Source organism: Homalodisca vitripennis, chromosome 1 (genome assembly GCF_021130785.1).
Source record: "Homalodisca vitripennis isolate AUS2020 chromosome 1, UT_GWSS_2.1, whole genome shotgun sequence".
NCBI lineage: Eukaryota > Metazoa > Arthropoda > Insecta > Hemiptera > Cicadellidae > Homalodisca > Homalodisca vitripennis.
Genome location: NC_060207.1, coordinates 12098533 through 12117294, shown reverse-complemented (window position 1 = coordinate 12117294; position 18762 = coordinate 12098533). Strand labels below are relative to the sequence as shown.

Here is an 18762-nt window from a genome sequence, read left to right as displayed (position 1 = left end):
AGTGGCAGTGTGTGGTACCATGCAACCCGGGTACGTTCGTGGTCTGGCCTCTGCGGTACCGTCCAGACCCGTGTCTCTGGTGTCTTGTGGTCTGGCACCTAGACCCGTGTCCATGGTCTCGTACTCCAGTCTTCCCGCCTACCCGGCCAGGCGCTGCAGGAGCTCGTCCCTGGAGTCCTACTGTAGCTTGGGAACACAGCGAGTGTCCAGACCATGGAGCCAGCACCCTGGAGCCTCCAGCCAGATCGCACCCAGGGCCAAGATCCGGAAACCTCTGCCCAGAGACCCCAATTCACGCGTTCCTCTGGCCATCCGTACGGGGTTTATGGATCAGGACACGTTCTTCCAGTTTTACGGTTGTAAGTGATCGATGTTGTGGCCAATGTTTGTGTACTTGAACAATGACTTTACAGTACTGAGGCGTACGATTGATTTTATGAAACATTATAACAAACTCCAGTCAAAAACTAAGGAACTCTGGAACACTAATAAATTATTTACTACTCATCTAGTTGTGGCGACGAATCACATGCAGTCTCTGAGAGAGTACAAATGGACCTGTACGATTAGGTAAAGCCAAAGCAGTGACCTCATTGTATTTGAACAAGGTCAATACCTCATGGTTTATCAAGAAGAAGTTGAAGTTGGATTAAAATAAGTTGAAGATTCTCTAAGAACAAATTTTTCAGCTTCAGTTCAGTGTTGTTTTTATGGAGAGGTTTGGTCCGGATGTTAATTTTTGGATGCAATAATAATGTATGTTTTTGTGAAAGTCACAAACTGAAGTCACCTGGTGAGCGAAGCAAGCTAAGGTTAACTGTTTATTTGCAGTTTTCAATAGATAACAAGCCAAACATCTTATTCTCTTGGAGTCCGAAATAGGCAGCAAGAGGTATGTTGAAAAATCCAGTTTACAGCACTCTCTAGGATGGAAATTATTATTTATTCCATATATAAAAAAATCACATCCAAAACATATACAGACTCGGAATGCACACTGCCACATTTATCAGTAATGTAGAAGTGAAACTAAAAAAATAAAATGTTATAATAAGAAAAGAAAAAAAAGTCCCGTCCTAACTCAGTATAAGTGTTAATAATTAACACTAATAATATAGGTATAATAGAGACAGAGGGATGATAAAATAGAAAGCGTACAAAAAATATTTTTATTAAATTAGTGTATCGTTAAAAATTCGATGTCCTCAATAGGAAATTACCAATTTTTGAGAAAATAAGTAAATTTATTTTTTAGATATACATAACTTTACCTGTATCGACAATTTATTAAAATACAAATTAAAATTGGGATCAAGATAGTAAAAGATTTAGATGTCTAAAGGAAAATGTATTAACTTTGGAAATTCTAAAAGTGTTTTGAAAATATATATATTATACTAAATTCAAATTTTGTGTCACCACTTTTGTTATAAAATAACCCGGAAACTTCAAAGACAAAAAGTTGTTACACAGGGAGAATTTTCAATTTACACAAATGGGAAAACGAAACATTTACTGTGTTTACCGAAGGTATATACGTTAAAAGATTCACGGGGTAACGTCCATTTCCACAATACTCAGGGGAAATGTTTAAAATATACTTAATAATCCTCAATATCCTCCATCCAAATAATAATTTAAACTCAAAATCAAAGTAGATGTTCCTTGGATTTAAATAATAATTCCAATCAAATATTTTGAAAAGTTTTATAAGAAAAAAATTAGATAGATCTTTACCCATACACGCTATGTCATTCCAATCATCCTTGTATTTTCCTAAGAGTCAAACGTAGAGTTGCCGGCAATGGAATTGGTTTGTGTGACAATTTTATGATACCACTAGATTTATTTATGTCAAAAGTTCACAATGTATCAGATATTAATTTTAACAAATAAAACTATCTATTAGAGATAACTTTATTTATTCTCTGTCTCCATTTATATCATTTACTTACTTTGAATAACAGAGCGCCAATAGTTTCAATGTATTATGAAACGTTTCAACTTTCATCGTAACATTTAACGCTGTTAATCGTACAGTTCTAACAATTGTTAAGAGTAAAAATTGTTCAATAAAATCATTAAGCTAAGCATAGGATTAACAACAAAGCTCAATAAGTAACAGAAAGTCTGTGTGTTTTATAATCAACCCGACTAATGCAAACAGAGTTGAGAGCAAACATTTATCATAAATACTATGTTATCTCTTAGAAATATTCACACTACTTTAACCCTTTGAGAACCAAAGCTAATGGAGGTAGAGGTTCAACCCAAACTATATAGGGTCAGTCCAGGGCACTGTAAGGGTTAATATCGTTGTCGCGAAGAAAGAAAATAAGAAAAAAACAGTAGCAGTCGTGGGACTGCCGATAGAAGTGAAAACGGAACTATTAAGTTGAGAGTAATTAACAATACGTTATAGTAGCAGTCATCTGTAATTGTAAATGTGACGCGTTTTTAATTTTCCAATTTTAAAATCCACGAAAAAATATTATCAAATAACTAGAAATCTATTTTACCACGCTAGTCAGATAAATCTTATACCGTAATAATACTCATTTCATGATGAAGAGGTTAAATATTAAAAACATAATTAAAATGAATAATGCTAAATTTTAAATACAAATATTCGTACAAATATTAAAAATGTTTAAAAATATATTCGTTGTTTTCATTATTCATTTATAAGTGAGTAAACACCGAGTGAACAACAGTGAGTTGAACACCGTTGTAAATAATACAGTTATTGCTACAGATAAAGTATATAATTGCAATAACAATTAAACCCACAATATTTTTAAAACTAATAAATTAGTTAAATTAACTTGGTTCTTTCGTAAAGGTATTTTTATTGCACAATAAACTAATTTATTGAGTTAATACGGTATCAGTGAGCCAATGCGCCAACTACAGTTCCGGCAGAAACGTTCACTCATCACTTCATACGCTACTACAGGCTAAACTAAACTTCCAATAAAAAAATGATAAATTACAAAAAAAAATATATTCATCTATTTTCACACAACTTTCTCGCTGACAAATTTTGTCTAACCAAAAAATAAAAAAAATCCTCGCTTACTACTTTTTTCTTGTCATTGTAAACGCTATGTAAAATGTAAACAATAATCAAAATTATTTCGAAATTTTTTTAATATTTAAAAATGTAACCAATAGATTGCCAATATTAAGAGCTTTAATTTGACGCATCTTACAGAATTGTACGACATTGGCTTCACTTTTAAATCGCGAGAGGAAGCCGTAAAGGTCACTGATTTTCGCAGTCTGTTTTCATACTCCGCCGGGACAGTTTTAACACAGCGAGACTGACTTTTTCATGCAGGTTAGTATCATTAGCATGTCGGTGACGCGAACCGAGGATTTTACCCTCTACCAAAACGCTCAACGCGCCTAAAGAAGTTTTCACTTCAAAAGATATGAACCGCTAATTATAACAAATAGAAGAAAAACTACTTGTTTTGTACTTGTATTTATGCTATACTGTATATGAACATTCAGTGAGAGCTACAGCTCAGAGTCTACGACTCGGAGTCGGGTCGTGTGGGCTGTAATGCCTTGTCACGACTATAGAACAGCTTGTCACCACACTTAATGACGTCATAACACTACACAAGTCAAGTCCGTAACACTGGTGACCGTGACATTCGTCTAGCGTTATACCTTTGTCAGGGACGTGGTGGAAGTGTGGTGAGCAGAGGAAAGTGTGCTGAACACCTCATATTGAGAAGGGTAGTGAGGGATTAAGCGGGGAGTAAATATCAAAGGAAGGAAAAATGAGAAATGTGGAACGCCAAAGATTATTACTAATGTTGATAAACAACGTAATAAAAATTCAATTAGATTCCAGACTTTGCACCTTGTCCATGGATGTGGAATTGTGATTATTATCATCAGAAATTAAACTTCTCAATAAAAATAAACGACAGAATATACTTGATGATAGAAGTACAATTATAGTCGTTAGCGTTGTACACCAGAAAAGGTGCATTATATACAAATTAAGTGGTGTCCGGTTTGTGGATCATAATTATAAGTATAGGTTAATGTTTTTTTTTTCCTTTTTAGACAGGTACATAATGAACTCAAGTAATTAAAAATCTAGATAATACTTGCCCAACTTGATATCAACGAGTAACCGCTTTTGTGAAATGGAGGGAAGAAATTCTCCCATAGGTTATCTATCAGGAGCCAAACCCACATGTTGAAACCATTTAAGCAGTCACTTGTGAGAAATATCTCACAAATTTCCCTCATATTCATCGCTATTTTCAAAGTTTAGAAATATTAGTTACTTTTTGCTGTTTATTGTCTAAATAAAAATTTCTATTACTAATAAGTTGAAATCATATGCTAAGTTAAATAAATTTTAATATCGAACTATTCCTTCGGATGAAAAACAATCGAACCATTCGATAATAGCAATCGAATAACGAGTGTAGGCTGCTTATTAAAATCTACCGTATAATTCCTGAATGTGAAATAATCGTTTACGTTTTCAACTTATCAAACAACATTAGTATATAACCATGCATCATTTAACTATATTTCTTTTTTTCAAATAACTGATGTGTGAAGAAGATCTCACTAGTTCAGGCTTCAAGATTTAAGTCCATCCATCGTTCGATCGACGTAATCAGCTTTCGACTTTAATATAGGTCTTGGAGAGCTGTTTCAATACTTCATCGGTTTCAGTGTTCTTCTTATCTGAGTTTATATTATGTGCAAAAATGTTTATTTATTATTTCAACCAGGTGATTCAAAGGAAGGTTAATAGTACACTTTACAATGTAAAGATCTGGCTGTACAGGGTTTATGGCCGTATATGTAAACGTTTGACAATCATTGAAAGTCGTCTTACTGATGATTCAGTTATGGCGTGGTTTAAAATCAATGAAAGAGTGTTTATTGATGTATGACAGTATACACTCGTAATTTGTTTCACGTAGCACGTTTCCAACCAAACTGATGTTGTTTTCCAGTATTGTTTTCCGAACACAATTAAAAGTTACTAGCTGTTACTGGCGGCTTCGCACGCAATTTGCTGCTAAATAACATGGACGTCATAGGCACATCTTTTCTATACGATATAGTACTAGTAAGATAAGCGGCCATTAGAATATATTCTCATTCGAATGTCCGTGCAACATTCCATGATTCGTTATTGAATAGCATAAGATATTTTAGTAGAATTTTAATTACCTTAGGTCAGGAGGAGGAATCGTTAAGTAGGAGCCTATTACCTTTCTTACTGCAAACACCCAGGATGTAATATGAAAGAGTCCTATGATGATTTTGAAACGAAATCAAGCATATTTTAGAAACATATTTTATCGTTTATGTGAATTTTCAACACAATTTTACGTGGTAGTCTTTGCGTGACATGATCACAAAGATCAAAACAATCACGTATATGATATTTGCTAGTTACATCTCTAAAAAAAATTACCCTGTCTGTTTTGCGGTCCAAATGGCTCGTTGCTGTCCAAGTTTGTAAACTTGATTTTCATTCTTAGCTGTAAACCTAACACAGTAAGCAAGTTCTTGGTCTCTGATCTCTGTTCGCTATATTATCCTATATCCCAGATTCAGTTTAGGCATAATAATACTAAAATCCCTAATCAGTATCATATCCCGTATCACTGCCAAACAGACTTACAGATCCCTCGTTGCTTTATAAATATATAAAACAGTTTCAGTTTTTGTCAGACGCATTGCTTTGTGATTCCATTTGTGACTGCGAGAGTTTCGCTTGTTTTCTCAAATTAGATCACAGAGGGAATTGCTCATTGAGTTATATTATTTCCCCTCTTGTTTTTTCTTTCAGCTTCTGAGAATAATCCGTGCCACAATCTCAAAGAAACTCAATATCGGGTACTTTCTAATTTTTTTTCAACTTTTATGACTTTTTTCCTTTTTTGAAAACTTAATTTGGATTACTACAAACATTCTGAACCGGGTCCAGCCCGCCTCTGGTGATGTACTTACCAACGGACGGTACTTAATATTTATTTATGATAGATGCAAGAATATAAATAAAATGCCATCTTTTTTAAACACATTTAGTAATTTTTTGTGCTTATTCATTATTTTGAAATAAATTATTTTTAAAGCATTAGTATCTGAAGAGAGTTAAAAGAGCCGCGGTATCCAGAGTAGCCGATACCTCAACTCTGCATCGTGTTACATCAAACAGCTATCTGACATCATCTTCTATTAATACATGTGTTTGCAGCATGCATTTCTTTGGAAAATTTTGCAACTGTACAGAGTAAGGTGTCGGAAAGAAAAATCCTTCCTTATGGCACAAAACAAACCAATGTACTAAATTTAATCTCTCCGTCTTTCATGGTTTTTTTTCTAGGCGTTGGTAAATGATTGAGCCAGGGCAACATCTATATTATATAGACTTTTAATAATACATTAAGCATTTTGATATGACTGACAGCTTACAGCTCTTATCACAAAATAGATATAAATAAGTAATATTACCGATTAAGACGCTGTGGAAAAACGAATCTTCTCGTAAATTTCAACATTTTATTAATTACCATTCAGTTTCGAAGTGTTACTTTCGCACCAAACATTATCCATCCTTAGAAGTTCCAGTCACTAAAATTGATTAGTCTTCTTTTAGATCTTCTCATAGTCTGCTAAACCACAGGTCGGCAAAAAAATCTTTTTCGAGTAACATGTTCTTAGGCTATTTTTTTATGTCTTCTTGGCTATACAGTTAAAAATTTCCATTGAAAATAAGAAGACCGTAGGACGTATAGGTTTTTTTGTTAAAGAAGAATTTATGTTTGGAGTATGAGTAAATTTTTTATTTTTTCAATTATTTATTTCGGATAAAACACACTTATTGATGAATAAATTAGTTAGGATATGACATTTGTTTATGAATTTCAGTAATATAAAAAACACAGAATCAGATTAAAACTAGATTTTGTCCCATTCAACATTTATTTTTTTCTTTTTGTGTGGCCTTAAATCTTCATTTTCCATAAGATATCTTGGTGAAAGAGTTTTCCCTGCTCATCACTTACTGTACCAAGATTTGCGGGAAAAAATCAAAATGGGAGTGTATAAAATGTACTTTTAGTGACACCTCATTACTTCATATGTTTTAAAATTATTTTTAACATGATGTTTTGCATTTGAATCTATTTTACTGGCCAGAAAATATTAAACCACTTTGACAAACGCTTTCCAGCTGAAAGTTTCTTTTTGTTAAGTTTTCTCTCAAATTAAGAATCTCGAATTACTTTTCTAATGTCCGGTCCAGTAAAAATGCCCTCCTTTAGTTTTGCTTCACTTAACTTAGTGAGAAGGTAAACCAAATGCTTGACGCCTGCTCCATCTTTATATGGCCTTTACAAAATATTTCATCAACCCAAGCTTGATATGAAGTGGGGGAAGTAGTACTTGCTTAGGGTTAACTAGAGGGGTATAAGAAACATTTCATTCGCCTGATGAATAACAAGTTCTTTCTGGCCATTTTCCTTCACAAAATGCTGACCAGTAGCTTTACTATCCATAAGGATAGGAAACAAGAGTATTTTGTGAAGCCACTCTGTAGGCCCATGATGATAGCTATAACTTTTAAGTCACCACTAATGTATCATTTAGACTGCTCATATTTTATTAGTTTAAAAATGGCTTCCATATTATCATAAGTTTCTTTCTTTAAGACTGAATAGGTCACTGGAATGGATGGTTTTTCATTTCCATTGTGAGGAAACACTTCTTTCCGACAGAATTTAGAACAGTAAATTTGCCATTCTTTCGGATGATGATTTATTTTAAGCTCTTTCATCACACCCTCAATATCAAAACATCCACACAAACTGCATTTCAACTTATAAAACTCTGAAAATGCAACAGTTCTTTTTCTAAAGGGAGTTATGCTTCTGCTCTCTTCTAAAAGATTCCATTCTTGTAACCTGGAACCTAAAAGTTCAGCTTGTTGTTTAGATAGGCCTAAATCACGAACCAAGACACTTAGTTCAACCGGATAATATGAGGTTCTTTGCTGCATGTCCTCGGTTCGTAGTTAGGATCAACAGCATCACACCAGATCTTTAGTTTTATAAGTCTCAATAACCTCAAAGCTCTAAGATCTGGGTCTTCAATATCACTCCATTCCAATGGAGGTGTAGGTCCATTTTACCCTTACAGCGCCGAAGTCAAACTCCTTATTGGGCGATCTCCAAGTCAAATGGCAAAAACTCGGTAAGATTATAAAGTGCTTGTGACGCTAAAAAGCGTTTCAAACGAGTTTTCAGCACCTTGAGTATTGCAGCATGTTTTAAACCCATTAGGCAGATGTTCATAAACCACCGTTCTGTGTCTACCAGTTAGGTAGTTTCCTCTGCCTCTGGAAGTCTTGGCCAGTTTTCATGGCACATTTAGACATACAGATCAGAGTTGTTTCGAAAATGTAGAGACTTGGTAAAGTCAACAGCTGCATTATTTTGAAGAAAATTCTATAAGACTTTGAAATTCAAATGGATATTATTTGGATCGTAATTTCTCGTTAACAAGTTGTTTGCACAATACCATTCCGTAGGTAAGGGGGGGGGGGAGGGTAGTACGCCGTCATCAGAACCTGAGTCGGGCAATACTTATATAAAGACCTCAAAACATAAATGCCTGAGGATAATTCGACACAAGCATGGTCAATGTGGTCATTCCATGTCAACCCTCGATCTAGGTGTACTCCAAGGAATTGAATCTGCTAACATGATGGCTGGGGCGGGGCAAATTCTGAGTCTACAGGCCGTAGAGCAAAGTTTATGACATTGGATTTTGACGTGTTTGTTTTGAGATTGAGACTGTTGAAATGTTGAACACAAATTGTTAATTTTAACAACAAAATTCTGTTCTTCCTAGAGAGATTTTGAATTTAAAATTCAACAGACTCGTATCAATAGCATACTGCGCGACTTTTCCATGCAGTAATGATTACCCAATGACGTATATGAAAAATAGAATTGGACTGAGAATTAATCCCTGCGGGACCCCGTAGCTCAACTGAATTTGATTTTAAGTTGATTTGAGATTTCCAGTTAAACTTAACAAAAAAATTAAACACGAGGATTTTCAGACTGTAAACAGTATTTTCAGTTATTAAAGGCAGTAATGATACTTGGTATATATAATTTTAAATATCATTTTAAATCAAGGTACAGTTAAGAATTCCCCACATTGTAACGTTCCTTAACTGTAACACGTGGTCAATTCTGGTTTTGTGACAATTATCTTGATGGTAGTGCGGTAAATGTTTCTTTATAACTCAACATTTAATTTGGTCTAATTTAGACTTATAAGAAAATTGTAATTTTCTCTTGGTCTCCAATTGTATTTGGTTTACAATTTATACCAACTTTAATACATGTAAATAATTAGGTACACTCATGCATGTTTTGTTATCACTGTCTTTACGTCACTACTGATTTACAGAATACATTGTTTTCAGCTAGTGGGCCCTGGACATGAGGTAATCACTCCATAAACAGGTGGACAAGACGAGATAACAGTCAGTGATATGTGGGCTAGTTGCTCAACAGACGTACGCTCAGCATCGACAATGCGAGTTGGGTAATCTGTCCATCTACGGCACGGCCGTGCTTTTTGTACGCGGCAGCGCCTTGTGTCAACAAACCGTTGTGAAACTGTCGACGGCGAGAAACTCAAAGTCAATGTACTACGGCAAGACCCTTGCTTTTTGTAGACGGCGAGCTACTCAAAGGTATTGTACCACGGCACGAGCCTTGCTTTTGTCGACGGCGAGCAACTCAAAGTCAGTGTAACACGGCACGAGCCTTGCTTTTTGTCGACGGCGAGCAACTCAAAGTCAGTGTACCACGGCACGAGCCTTGCTTTATGTCGACGGCGAGCAACTCAAAGTCAGTGTACTACGGCACGAGCCTTGCTTTTGTCGACGGCGAGCAACTCAAAGTCAGTGTACCACGGCACGAACCTTGCTTTTTGTCGACGGCGAGCAACTCAAAGTCAGTGTACTACGGCACGAGCCTTTCTTTTTGTCGACGGCGAGCAACTCAAAGTCAATGTACTACGGCAAGACCCTTGCTTTTTGTAGACGGCGAGCTACTCAAAGGTATTGTACCACGGCACGAGCCTTGCTTTTGTCGACGGCGAGCAACTCAAAGTCAGTGTAACACGGCACGAGCCTTGCTTTTTGTCGACGGCGAGCAACTCAAAGTCAGTGTACCACGGCACGAGCCTTGCTTTATGTCGACGGCGAGCAACTCAAAGTCAGTGTACTACGGCACGAGCCTTGCTTTTGTCGACGGCGAGCAACTCAAAGTCAGTGTACCACGGCACGAGCCTTGCTTTTTGTCGACGGCGAGCAACTCAAAGTCAGTGTACCACGGCACGAGCCTTTCTTTTTGTCGACGGCGAGCAACTCAAAGTCAGTGTACAACGGCACGAGCCTTGCTTTTTGTCGACGACGAGCAACTCAAAGTTAATGTACTATGTAACATGCGACAAGTAATGTCACCGAATTCGTTGCTGGCCTACACATTTTTTCAGTTTCAAATATTATGTGGTGCAAAATGTTGTCAAATTGATGTGAATGTTGTGTTTTAACTCCTGAAATCTGGATTTATGTTCGTCTGAACAGGTAAAAAACGCCGGCTAATTAGCTCAAAATGAAATCTTTGCATCGTTTCGACATCAGAGATACCTAGACTACACAATCAAATGTTTGTCAATTAAAGAGGTGTTCTCATTGTCTCATCAGTTGCACAATTGAGTGCATTACAATGTTTTAGACATGAACTCTAACACTGTGGAGTTTTCTGCACAAAACGTATTCTTCACAATGAATCAACCCTTCCCGCCATAGCTGCGTTATGTGAGTCTTATCAGTTATCACTTTGATTTCGATAAGTCCCGTCCTTTTGTAAGTGGGCCAAGACGGCTCTTTATTGTGTGATCTAGAAGATAATAGTCGGCGATGAGGTAATGCTCTACACCAATAATATCAATCTTATCAATCAGAGGCCTCGTGTCTGGCTTAACGAACTAAATAACTACCCAAATCAAGATCGGTGCCACATTAAATTCAACTAATAATCCATCTGTATTTTTTCACTTTTGTTAAATGGGTCTTATAAGTAAATGATTGAGAGATAATGTCTCATAATTTCGCCAAAAGAGGATCCAGTTCTAATTTAATGTTTTTCGCCAAAACGTCTTCGGTGTCATGCCTAATTCTGACATGTATTTTTTTTATAGTTTTATAAATCAGTACTCTATGTTTATTTGCTTTGTAATCTCTATGTTGAATTGTGTACTCGCAATTGATGTGTGACAACACATCACCAACACCAGTTACCGATTAAGAAGTTCCTTGGTCTGTAACCAGGGGTGGTGGTAGGGACTCGGGGAACAGTCTGCATACAGTACTTTCCAGATTCTAGAAGTCCAAAACAAAACAGAAAGCTATGAAAAAGCCTCGTCGAAATCTAAAAACAATAGGAATTTGCATTTCTTTGGCTTAATTTATGGTCGATTTATATCAACAGTACAATGTGGAGTTCCTCATTTGACCTGGTAAAACATAAGAATGACAGTAAGGAGTAAAGTTTGGGTAAGTTTATAAAATGATCATAACAACCGAAAGAAAATTATGTCACAAATGTATTTGCCAATAGTTGTCAGCTTCATCTCGAGCCTGCAAGTGGGCCAGAAGTGGAAGAACGGTACATAGGCTAGAGTGTACCTGGCCAGGCCTAGTGGAATTGTAGCTCTCGCCTCTGCGCATTGTTTCCGAAGTGCTTTGGTTGAAATTGGCGTACACCTACCTCCTGTCACTCACGCCTTCTGGTTGACAGCCGTTGGCGCCTTAACTTGTCATCACATCTGGCTCAGGCGGGAATTCCTAGGGAATTAGGACTACAGTGGGAACCGCCACGCCCTGAGTGCCACAGTTTTTGGAGAAACCTCATACATTAAATTAGCCTTTATAATAGCCAAGGCACAATTTTTGGACATCTATTGAACATATCAAATTTTAGAAAAAAGATTATCTAAGTTATTGGATATGGTATATCAAAAGAAAAAACGTGTTTCAGAGTTCTCAGTTCATTTGCACAATGTTTCTTCTTGCATGTTTTTGATATCTCATTAGGTTACAAGATAGCACCCCTACAACATTTTAAATAGTAAATAATAATAGCATTGCACAAAACATTATCTAGCGTGAAAAAATAAAATCTTATAGATGGTGGCCATTCTCTTTAATGGAAACATGTTTTTAAATGACTTTTTAACATAAACAAAAAATGACAACTTTTATTGTAACTAATGTTTCTTTACTCATAAGGTTTGAAAGTGGCGGTTGTTGAAAGGGTGCAAAAGGGATAGATATAACTAAGTTATTATGCTTTGTAGAGAAGAATGAAACATTGTATTATCCTCAGGTTATTCACAACATTGTTTGTATTTGCATAGTTTTTTATATAAAGTAGGACCCCGAGAAAGTACAATTAACAATTTTTCATTATATACTTTAATTATGAAAATTTTCAGCTGAATGCTCAAAGTCGTTAATCCATAGTTTTAAGAATCTTACAGTGCCATCGAAACCATTACCAGTTATATGTTTAAAAAGACGTTTTCTAAATAATTGCAGCGATGAAAGTGCTACGATTGAAATAGTATAAGAACCTTTACAGTTGTGTTATGAGTGCAGTATAAATTAACCTTCTAAACTAGCAATGCATCTTCAGCTAGATATTTCGAAATGAACCAACTTGTGAAATCTTCCTTACTTCCGACAAGCCGGAAGGAATAATTTATGACATATGTTGGATTGGACTTACTCTATATCATATTAATGTTCGATCAAATCTGATGAACATATAATATGAAACATTCCTTCAGGAGCAGTGAAATATTTTTATGTTGAGGTATTTGGTACATAAATCTACAAGGTTTGAGACATCATCTTGAGAGTAGGAAATTTGAAAGTATATCTGGGTGGAACATTTTATATTGAGATGACGATAAGTTAATTGTCAGTAATTCCTTTAATGTTTTAACATTCTCTATTAAATATCAAACAAACTTTATCAATTAAATGGTCTTTCCGACTCAGTCGGAAGTTAGGTTCATTTTGTATACTAATAATTTATTTCCCTTGAGATTTACATGTACTCAATATCTCAAAACCATTTTAGATACAAACATTCTGTTTAAAACAATAAGTCTAGGAATTTTTGTATGAATTCCAAAATTCCTTTTTTAATTTTGCTTAGATTTATAAAGAATGGTGTTGGGAATTTGTTAACAATTTGCAAGTCCACAATATTTGAACGAAATGGTGAACTAAACTATCCAATGTTCTTAGCAAAGATGGGAGTGCCAATCGCCGAGCGGTCTTAATTAAATACGAGTATAGCGCAGGTTCAAATCCTCCTCCGGCATATAGCAGTGGGCTACAAGGACGGGCAGGAAAAGGATTTTTTTAAATCGGCCTTTCCTAAAAAAAAAAAGATATTTGATATGCTCAGTTTTTGAACCAAGTTGTTTCAGCATCTTTTCCCCAGTTCTTCGTAATATCGAACACTTTTTATAATATTCACACGTAATCGATACATCGAAAATAGATCGAGATAAGAAGTGTATTTATAAAGGGTTCAGGAAATGTTACAAAAATCCCAGAAGACTTTATAATTTTCCTATAGATCCATAAATAATAGAAATGTAAATTTGTTTAAAGTGTAAATGGCGTACCAACAAATGTAAGATATGTTATAAGATCATTTTTATACCAGTGTCGACTTGTTTACGTCAATATCTACTTTAATATCTAGTATAATTAATTATGTATAATAGCTAGTGATTTTGGCCAAAGTAATTAATCATTGTTTAGTATTTTTTTATTGTAATTATACTTATAATTTTTATACTATTATAATTATTTTAATTGTTTTATTATTTATCCAACCATTATTCATTCTAATGAAAATATCAGTAAACCTAAACCAAAAACTTACCTGACCTAATCTAAACTAATATAACCTAACCTAACCTAACCAAACATTACCTTACCTCGGCTAACCTAGCCTAACCGAGTAAACTAACCTAGCTTTTTAACTAAGACTGTTATTACTTTAGCTAAATCATGTTGGCTATTATGTACAATGATTGGTTATAGTTGTTATAGTAATTAACTTATCACTAGTGAATTTGGCCATTGTGCATAATAACCAGTCATTATACAATTGCTGACTAATCACAATGGTTGTGACATATATACTTTTGAATGGGGCGTGGTTTTGAAATTTGAGAGTCATTTCGGTGAAGTTATGCAGAAATGTTTGGTAAGTGCTACCATGAAAATAATAAATTATAATAGGATGGTTTTGTTTACGAAATCTACATAAAACGCGTTGGCCACTTGGGTTTACCGTTTAAAATGGCAATCTGTAATATTGGTATTCTGAAATCACTGCGGTGGTTTTTGCTGGTGCCCATGAAGCACTGTACGAGTTTACACGAGTACGAGTGTAACATTTTATACACTTTTACCAATATTATTTGCAGAAATAGCTCGTTGTCTCACAATAGCCGAATGCGCCGCCAAATCTCAGAAATCACCAACACTTTGGTAGTTCACTTAGCACTCTTGTACGGCCATTAGCATTACCGGGCTAACTCGGGCATGAAACAGTGCGATACGTTCTCCCAGTGTGCACTTGCGCGCGCTCCATTAATTATACATTCCGCTCCATCCTCTGTGGGAGGGAAACCCACGGATACACGACCTGCCTCAATCTCCGCGAGTGTCCACGGATAGCGTGAGCGTGCACGTTTATAAAAACATTAAATCATTTCCCTACCGGTGCAATTAGTCCCGATTACACTGTCGGCAACTTGCGCGTCTACTTCTTGAGTGATGGACTTGTAAATTAAACAGCCCCAGTGTCTTAGCTGTTAACGCAAGTTGTTAGTGTGCTTTGGAGATTATTTATGCTTGGAGAAAGTTAAGGCCAGCCACACACCGAGATTGTAAATTTCTTCTCGTCCACACAGTAAAACTGACACTCGTCGTGTGGCAACTAACTTATTGTGCAACAGAACTCATTATAGGTATTAGGGGCAAATATAATTATTTCTGTATCGATGTAATATATTCTTGATACTGGTTCATACAGCATAGGCACGTACTCGTATATGCTCATAATTACTGTAATGTTTCTAAAGGGTTAATATTAATGGTTGACCATTTAGTTCGTACAGTACTAAAAGTCTTTTTTATGTGCGTATTTACTAGTTGTTTGGATTCGAACGCCATTTTGAGAATTGAAGTTCTCATACTTCTTTAGTAAAATCACTTATGGTGTTTTTAGTGGTGATAGAGTCCTATACAATTTAATGTAAGTTGTGATACGTAAGGTACGTATTACTTCAGATTTCACGGTAAAGAGTGGGCAATTAAATTAAACGAAAGATGTCTTTATTGAACACAAAGAAAAACATATTCAATTGGCGAGGTTAGGACTATTAAGTCCTCTCTTACACCTAACCATAAATTAAAAGCGATACTATTAGTGTAAAACAGAGCCATCGTATTGTCTACATTACTGTGTTACATCCAAAAATTGTAATCTAAAATGTATTTAATTGATATAAAATTAAAAGAAGGTTCTTAGTACAAAAGACGTTTTTTATTCTTCCACAATTTTAGTTTATTTTAAAGCGCTTTCGCCGGTTAGGGCATCATCAGTTATTGTTTACAGAAAAACATACAGAAGGTTCTTCATGAAATTATGAATAAATAAATAAAATAAAAACTGACCCCATCTCGAGTACTGCAGCGTCGTTTGGTCACCGCAACAGCACTACCTTGTGGATGATATTGAGAAGATACAGAGACGTTTCTTGCGACTTGTTGGGGTTCGTCTTGATTATAGACACACAGAGGTCCCCATACAAGATATTGCTACTTTTCCTGAACATACCATCACTCAGTTCTAGACGCTGTATTCAGGATGTGATGTTTCTCTACCGTTTGATCAACGCTGAGTTGGACTGCCCTGACCTTCTAGAAAAAATCAACTTCAAGGCATCGTTTGGAACCAGAGCCATGAATTCTTTCACCAAGGTCGCAGCTTCCTCCTCTTATGCAGCAAATGGCTCAATGCTGAGGATTCAGCGGCTAGGGAACAACATTCCATCCACCCTCGACATCTTTAACGCATCCAAATCTGCAATAAAAAGCCGGCTTGCATCACTGCAGCTGTTATTATTATTATTGGCTCGTCTCTACACCTACCGTGCCTGTGTTGTGTCTCAGTCTTTTATTTTATTATTGTTTTTCAAAACTGTTACCTACATAATAGTTCATTTCTTATTTTGCAACGTTCTTGTTAAGCATCTTTCTTTGTTATTGTTATAATATTTATCTATTTATTGTTACACATTACTTGTTATCTATTTATACTTTCTTGTTATGCATCTTACAATTTATTCATATCTATTTGTTTCATCATGTATTCTATTGTTTTGAAACTTACTTGTTAAAATGGTTATGCCGTTGAAATAATAAAAAAATAAAAAATAAAATTAAAAAAAATACTGGAAGGTAATAACCAGACATTCATACTGATCACCATTCATACAAAACCATCGTCCCACGCTCTCTGCCACAAAATCGTCAACCCGAAGAGGCCCGAAACAGATGGTCCTTAAGCACCCCCTGAAACCATTACCGACTATGAATACCTCTGATATGATCCGGGAGATCATTCCACAGTCGAAAAGCAGAGACTGTGAATAATTTACTGTAAACAGAAGAGAGTATCAGAGTTTAACTCGGTTAAATCATTTGTTACCTGCATTAAATTACTCATTACTCTGCATTAAATTAAGTACACTTAATTTTTTTATAGAATTTAAATAAATGTCAACAGATGTTTTAACTAATTTGTTGAACTTCAGCTGAAAGTTTCAACCGCTGTTTAGTGTAATTTTAAATTTGAATTATATAACACAAATACTACCATTTTCCCGAACTTTTCTAATCTTGCTTCCATCATACAAACCTTCCTCGGATTTAAACGAATATTTTACAAACAGAATTTGCCAAACTAGTCCGACTGTTATCAAAATTAGCGCTTAGGAACACATTTTGCAATTTACCAGAATTGCCACATTTGGCTAAAATTGCCAAATTTAAATGCCTGTAATTTCAAAAGAAGTAATCAAAATTGATTTTCTACTTTTTATTTTATTCAGGGAAGTTATCTTAAAGAGCTATGAATGTAACATAAAAAATATTTTCCAAATCCAAAATCTATTGCAACACTTTAATTGGATTCACATACTGGATATTGAGGTGAAATTCAGCGAGTGGTCGTGACTACTGTAGATTCCGGCTGTATCTACTCTTTTCTGGGCCAACCTGGACGGGTGTTTTGGCTCACGATGAGTTTTTAAAAATTACAAAAGGTCGTTAATGGCCCCGTTTTATTTAAAAAGTAGAGAGCTGTCAAGGGCAACTCAATAAATAGGTACAAAGATATCGATCCAGATGAGGGATATTCTTAAAATTAGCGGGAGTGCTCTTCAGCGAATTTTCCTTCTAAGTTTAAGAAACACAGTTACAGATTAAAAACCCTATATATGAGGAGTAGTATGTTTTAAAGATGCGTCTGGATGGTTTAGATTAATTCGAAAACCTACCAGAGAATTGTAATCCGAGCATTCAGTTGTGGATATTTAAGATATTTGGAAGAGAGCAGAATCTACTAGAATTATATTGTTAAGTTAATAACGCGGCTATGTTTGCTTTGTCTTTTGATGTGCATTAGAAGTTTAAATTAACATGATGTTTCAATTAACGATAGAAATAAAATATCAATTTCATAGCTGATAGGAGGACTTAAAGATGGAGAAGGCTGAATCGGAGCCTATTGCGTTCAATATGTTGAATTATTTTTTACATATTAAAGTCATAAAAGGATTCATGTTTACGGGGTCAAAAGGTTACGACGTGAGTACTTTATAATTGTTAACATCTGGTTTTAAATGAGCCTAGATGTAAAGTCGATCGAAATCATGGACATCGAGTTTAACTCAGCAGTGGGAGGAATTTTGATAATGTGTAGGTATAAAAGCGTGTATACCCTTCAGGGGTTTGGAGGCTTGGTGTTGAAGAGCATTACGAGAACAGAGATGGAGATAAAAAGGTTTCCATTATGTAATTAGAGATTACTGAGGCGTGGGCAGTCTTGCTTAAGCTCTTAAGCTAAAACCCACTCTAACGTTAATGATGGAGGAGGTGTTCTTGTTGGCTACAGAATGTAAGGAGTGGGATGGGAAGAATTTTCTTTTTTGAAAGTAAGCCGTTGATTATAATAAAGTGTCGATGGTCGAATATGGGAGAACACTCACAGAGTAGATATCTGAATAGATTCAGCATTGGTTGATACTTTTGTGGGTTGTGGAATTGCTGTAGAGTTTGTCTCTTCACATAGTTTGACGTAGATATTGGGGATGGTCAGGGCCAATGTTACCACCGAAGAGAGTTGTGACTTTTCCTGAATAAAAGTATATTTTGGAAAATATATTGCTAAAATGGAAGAAAATTTGGTATTTTGTCAGAATGATAGTTCTTGTGTTGAAGCTACTTGTGCCTCAGAGAGTAAATAAAAATTATCTACCTGGATGATTACGGTCGTTCCTTCCACAGTCCCTAGAAATTTTTGG

General features: G+C 35.5%; 1 protein-coding gene across 1 annotated transcript in view; it reads left to right on the top strand.

Moving 5' to 3' along the window:
• Positions 1-18762, top strand: part of LOC124357261 (sarcospan) — a 61480-nt gene continuing 42718 nt past the window's right edge. Inside the window, exon 1 of the mRNA XM_046808836.1 lies at positions 1-359. Within this exon, the coding sequence (XP_046664792.1) occupies positions 20-359 (340 nt within the window). The 5' untranslated portion in view covers positions 1-19. The remainder of the gene's footprint in view (positions 360-18762) is intronic.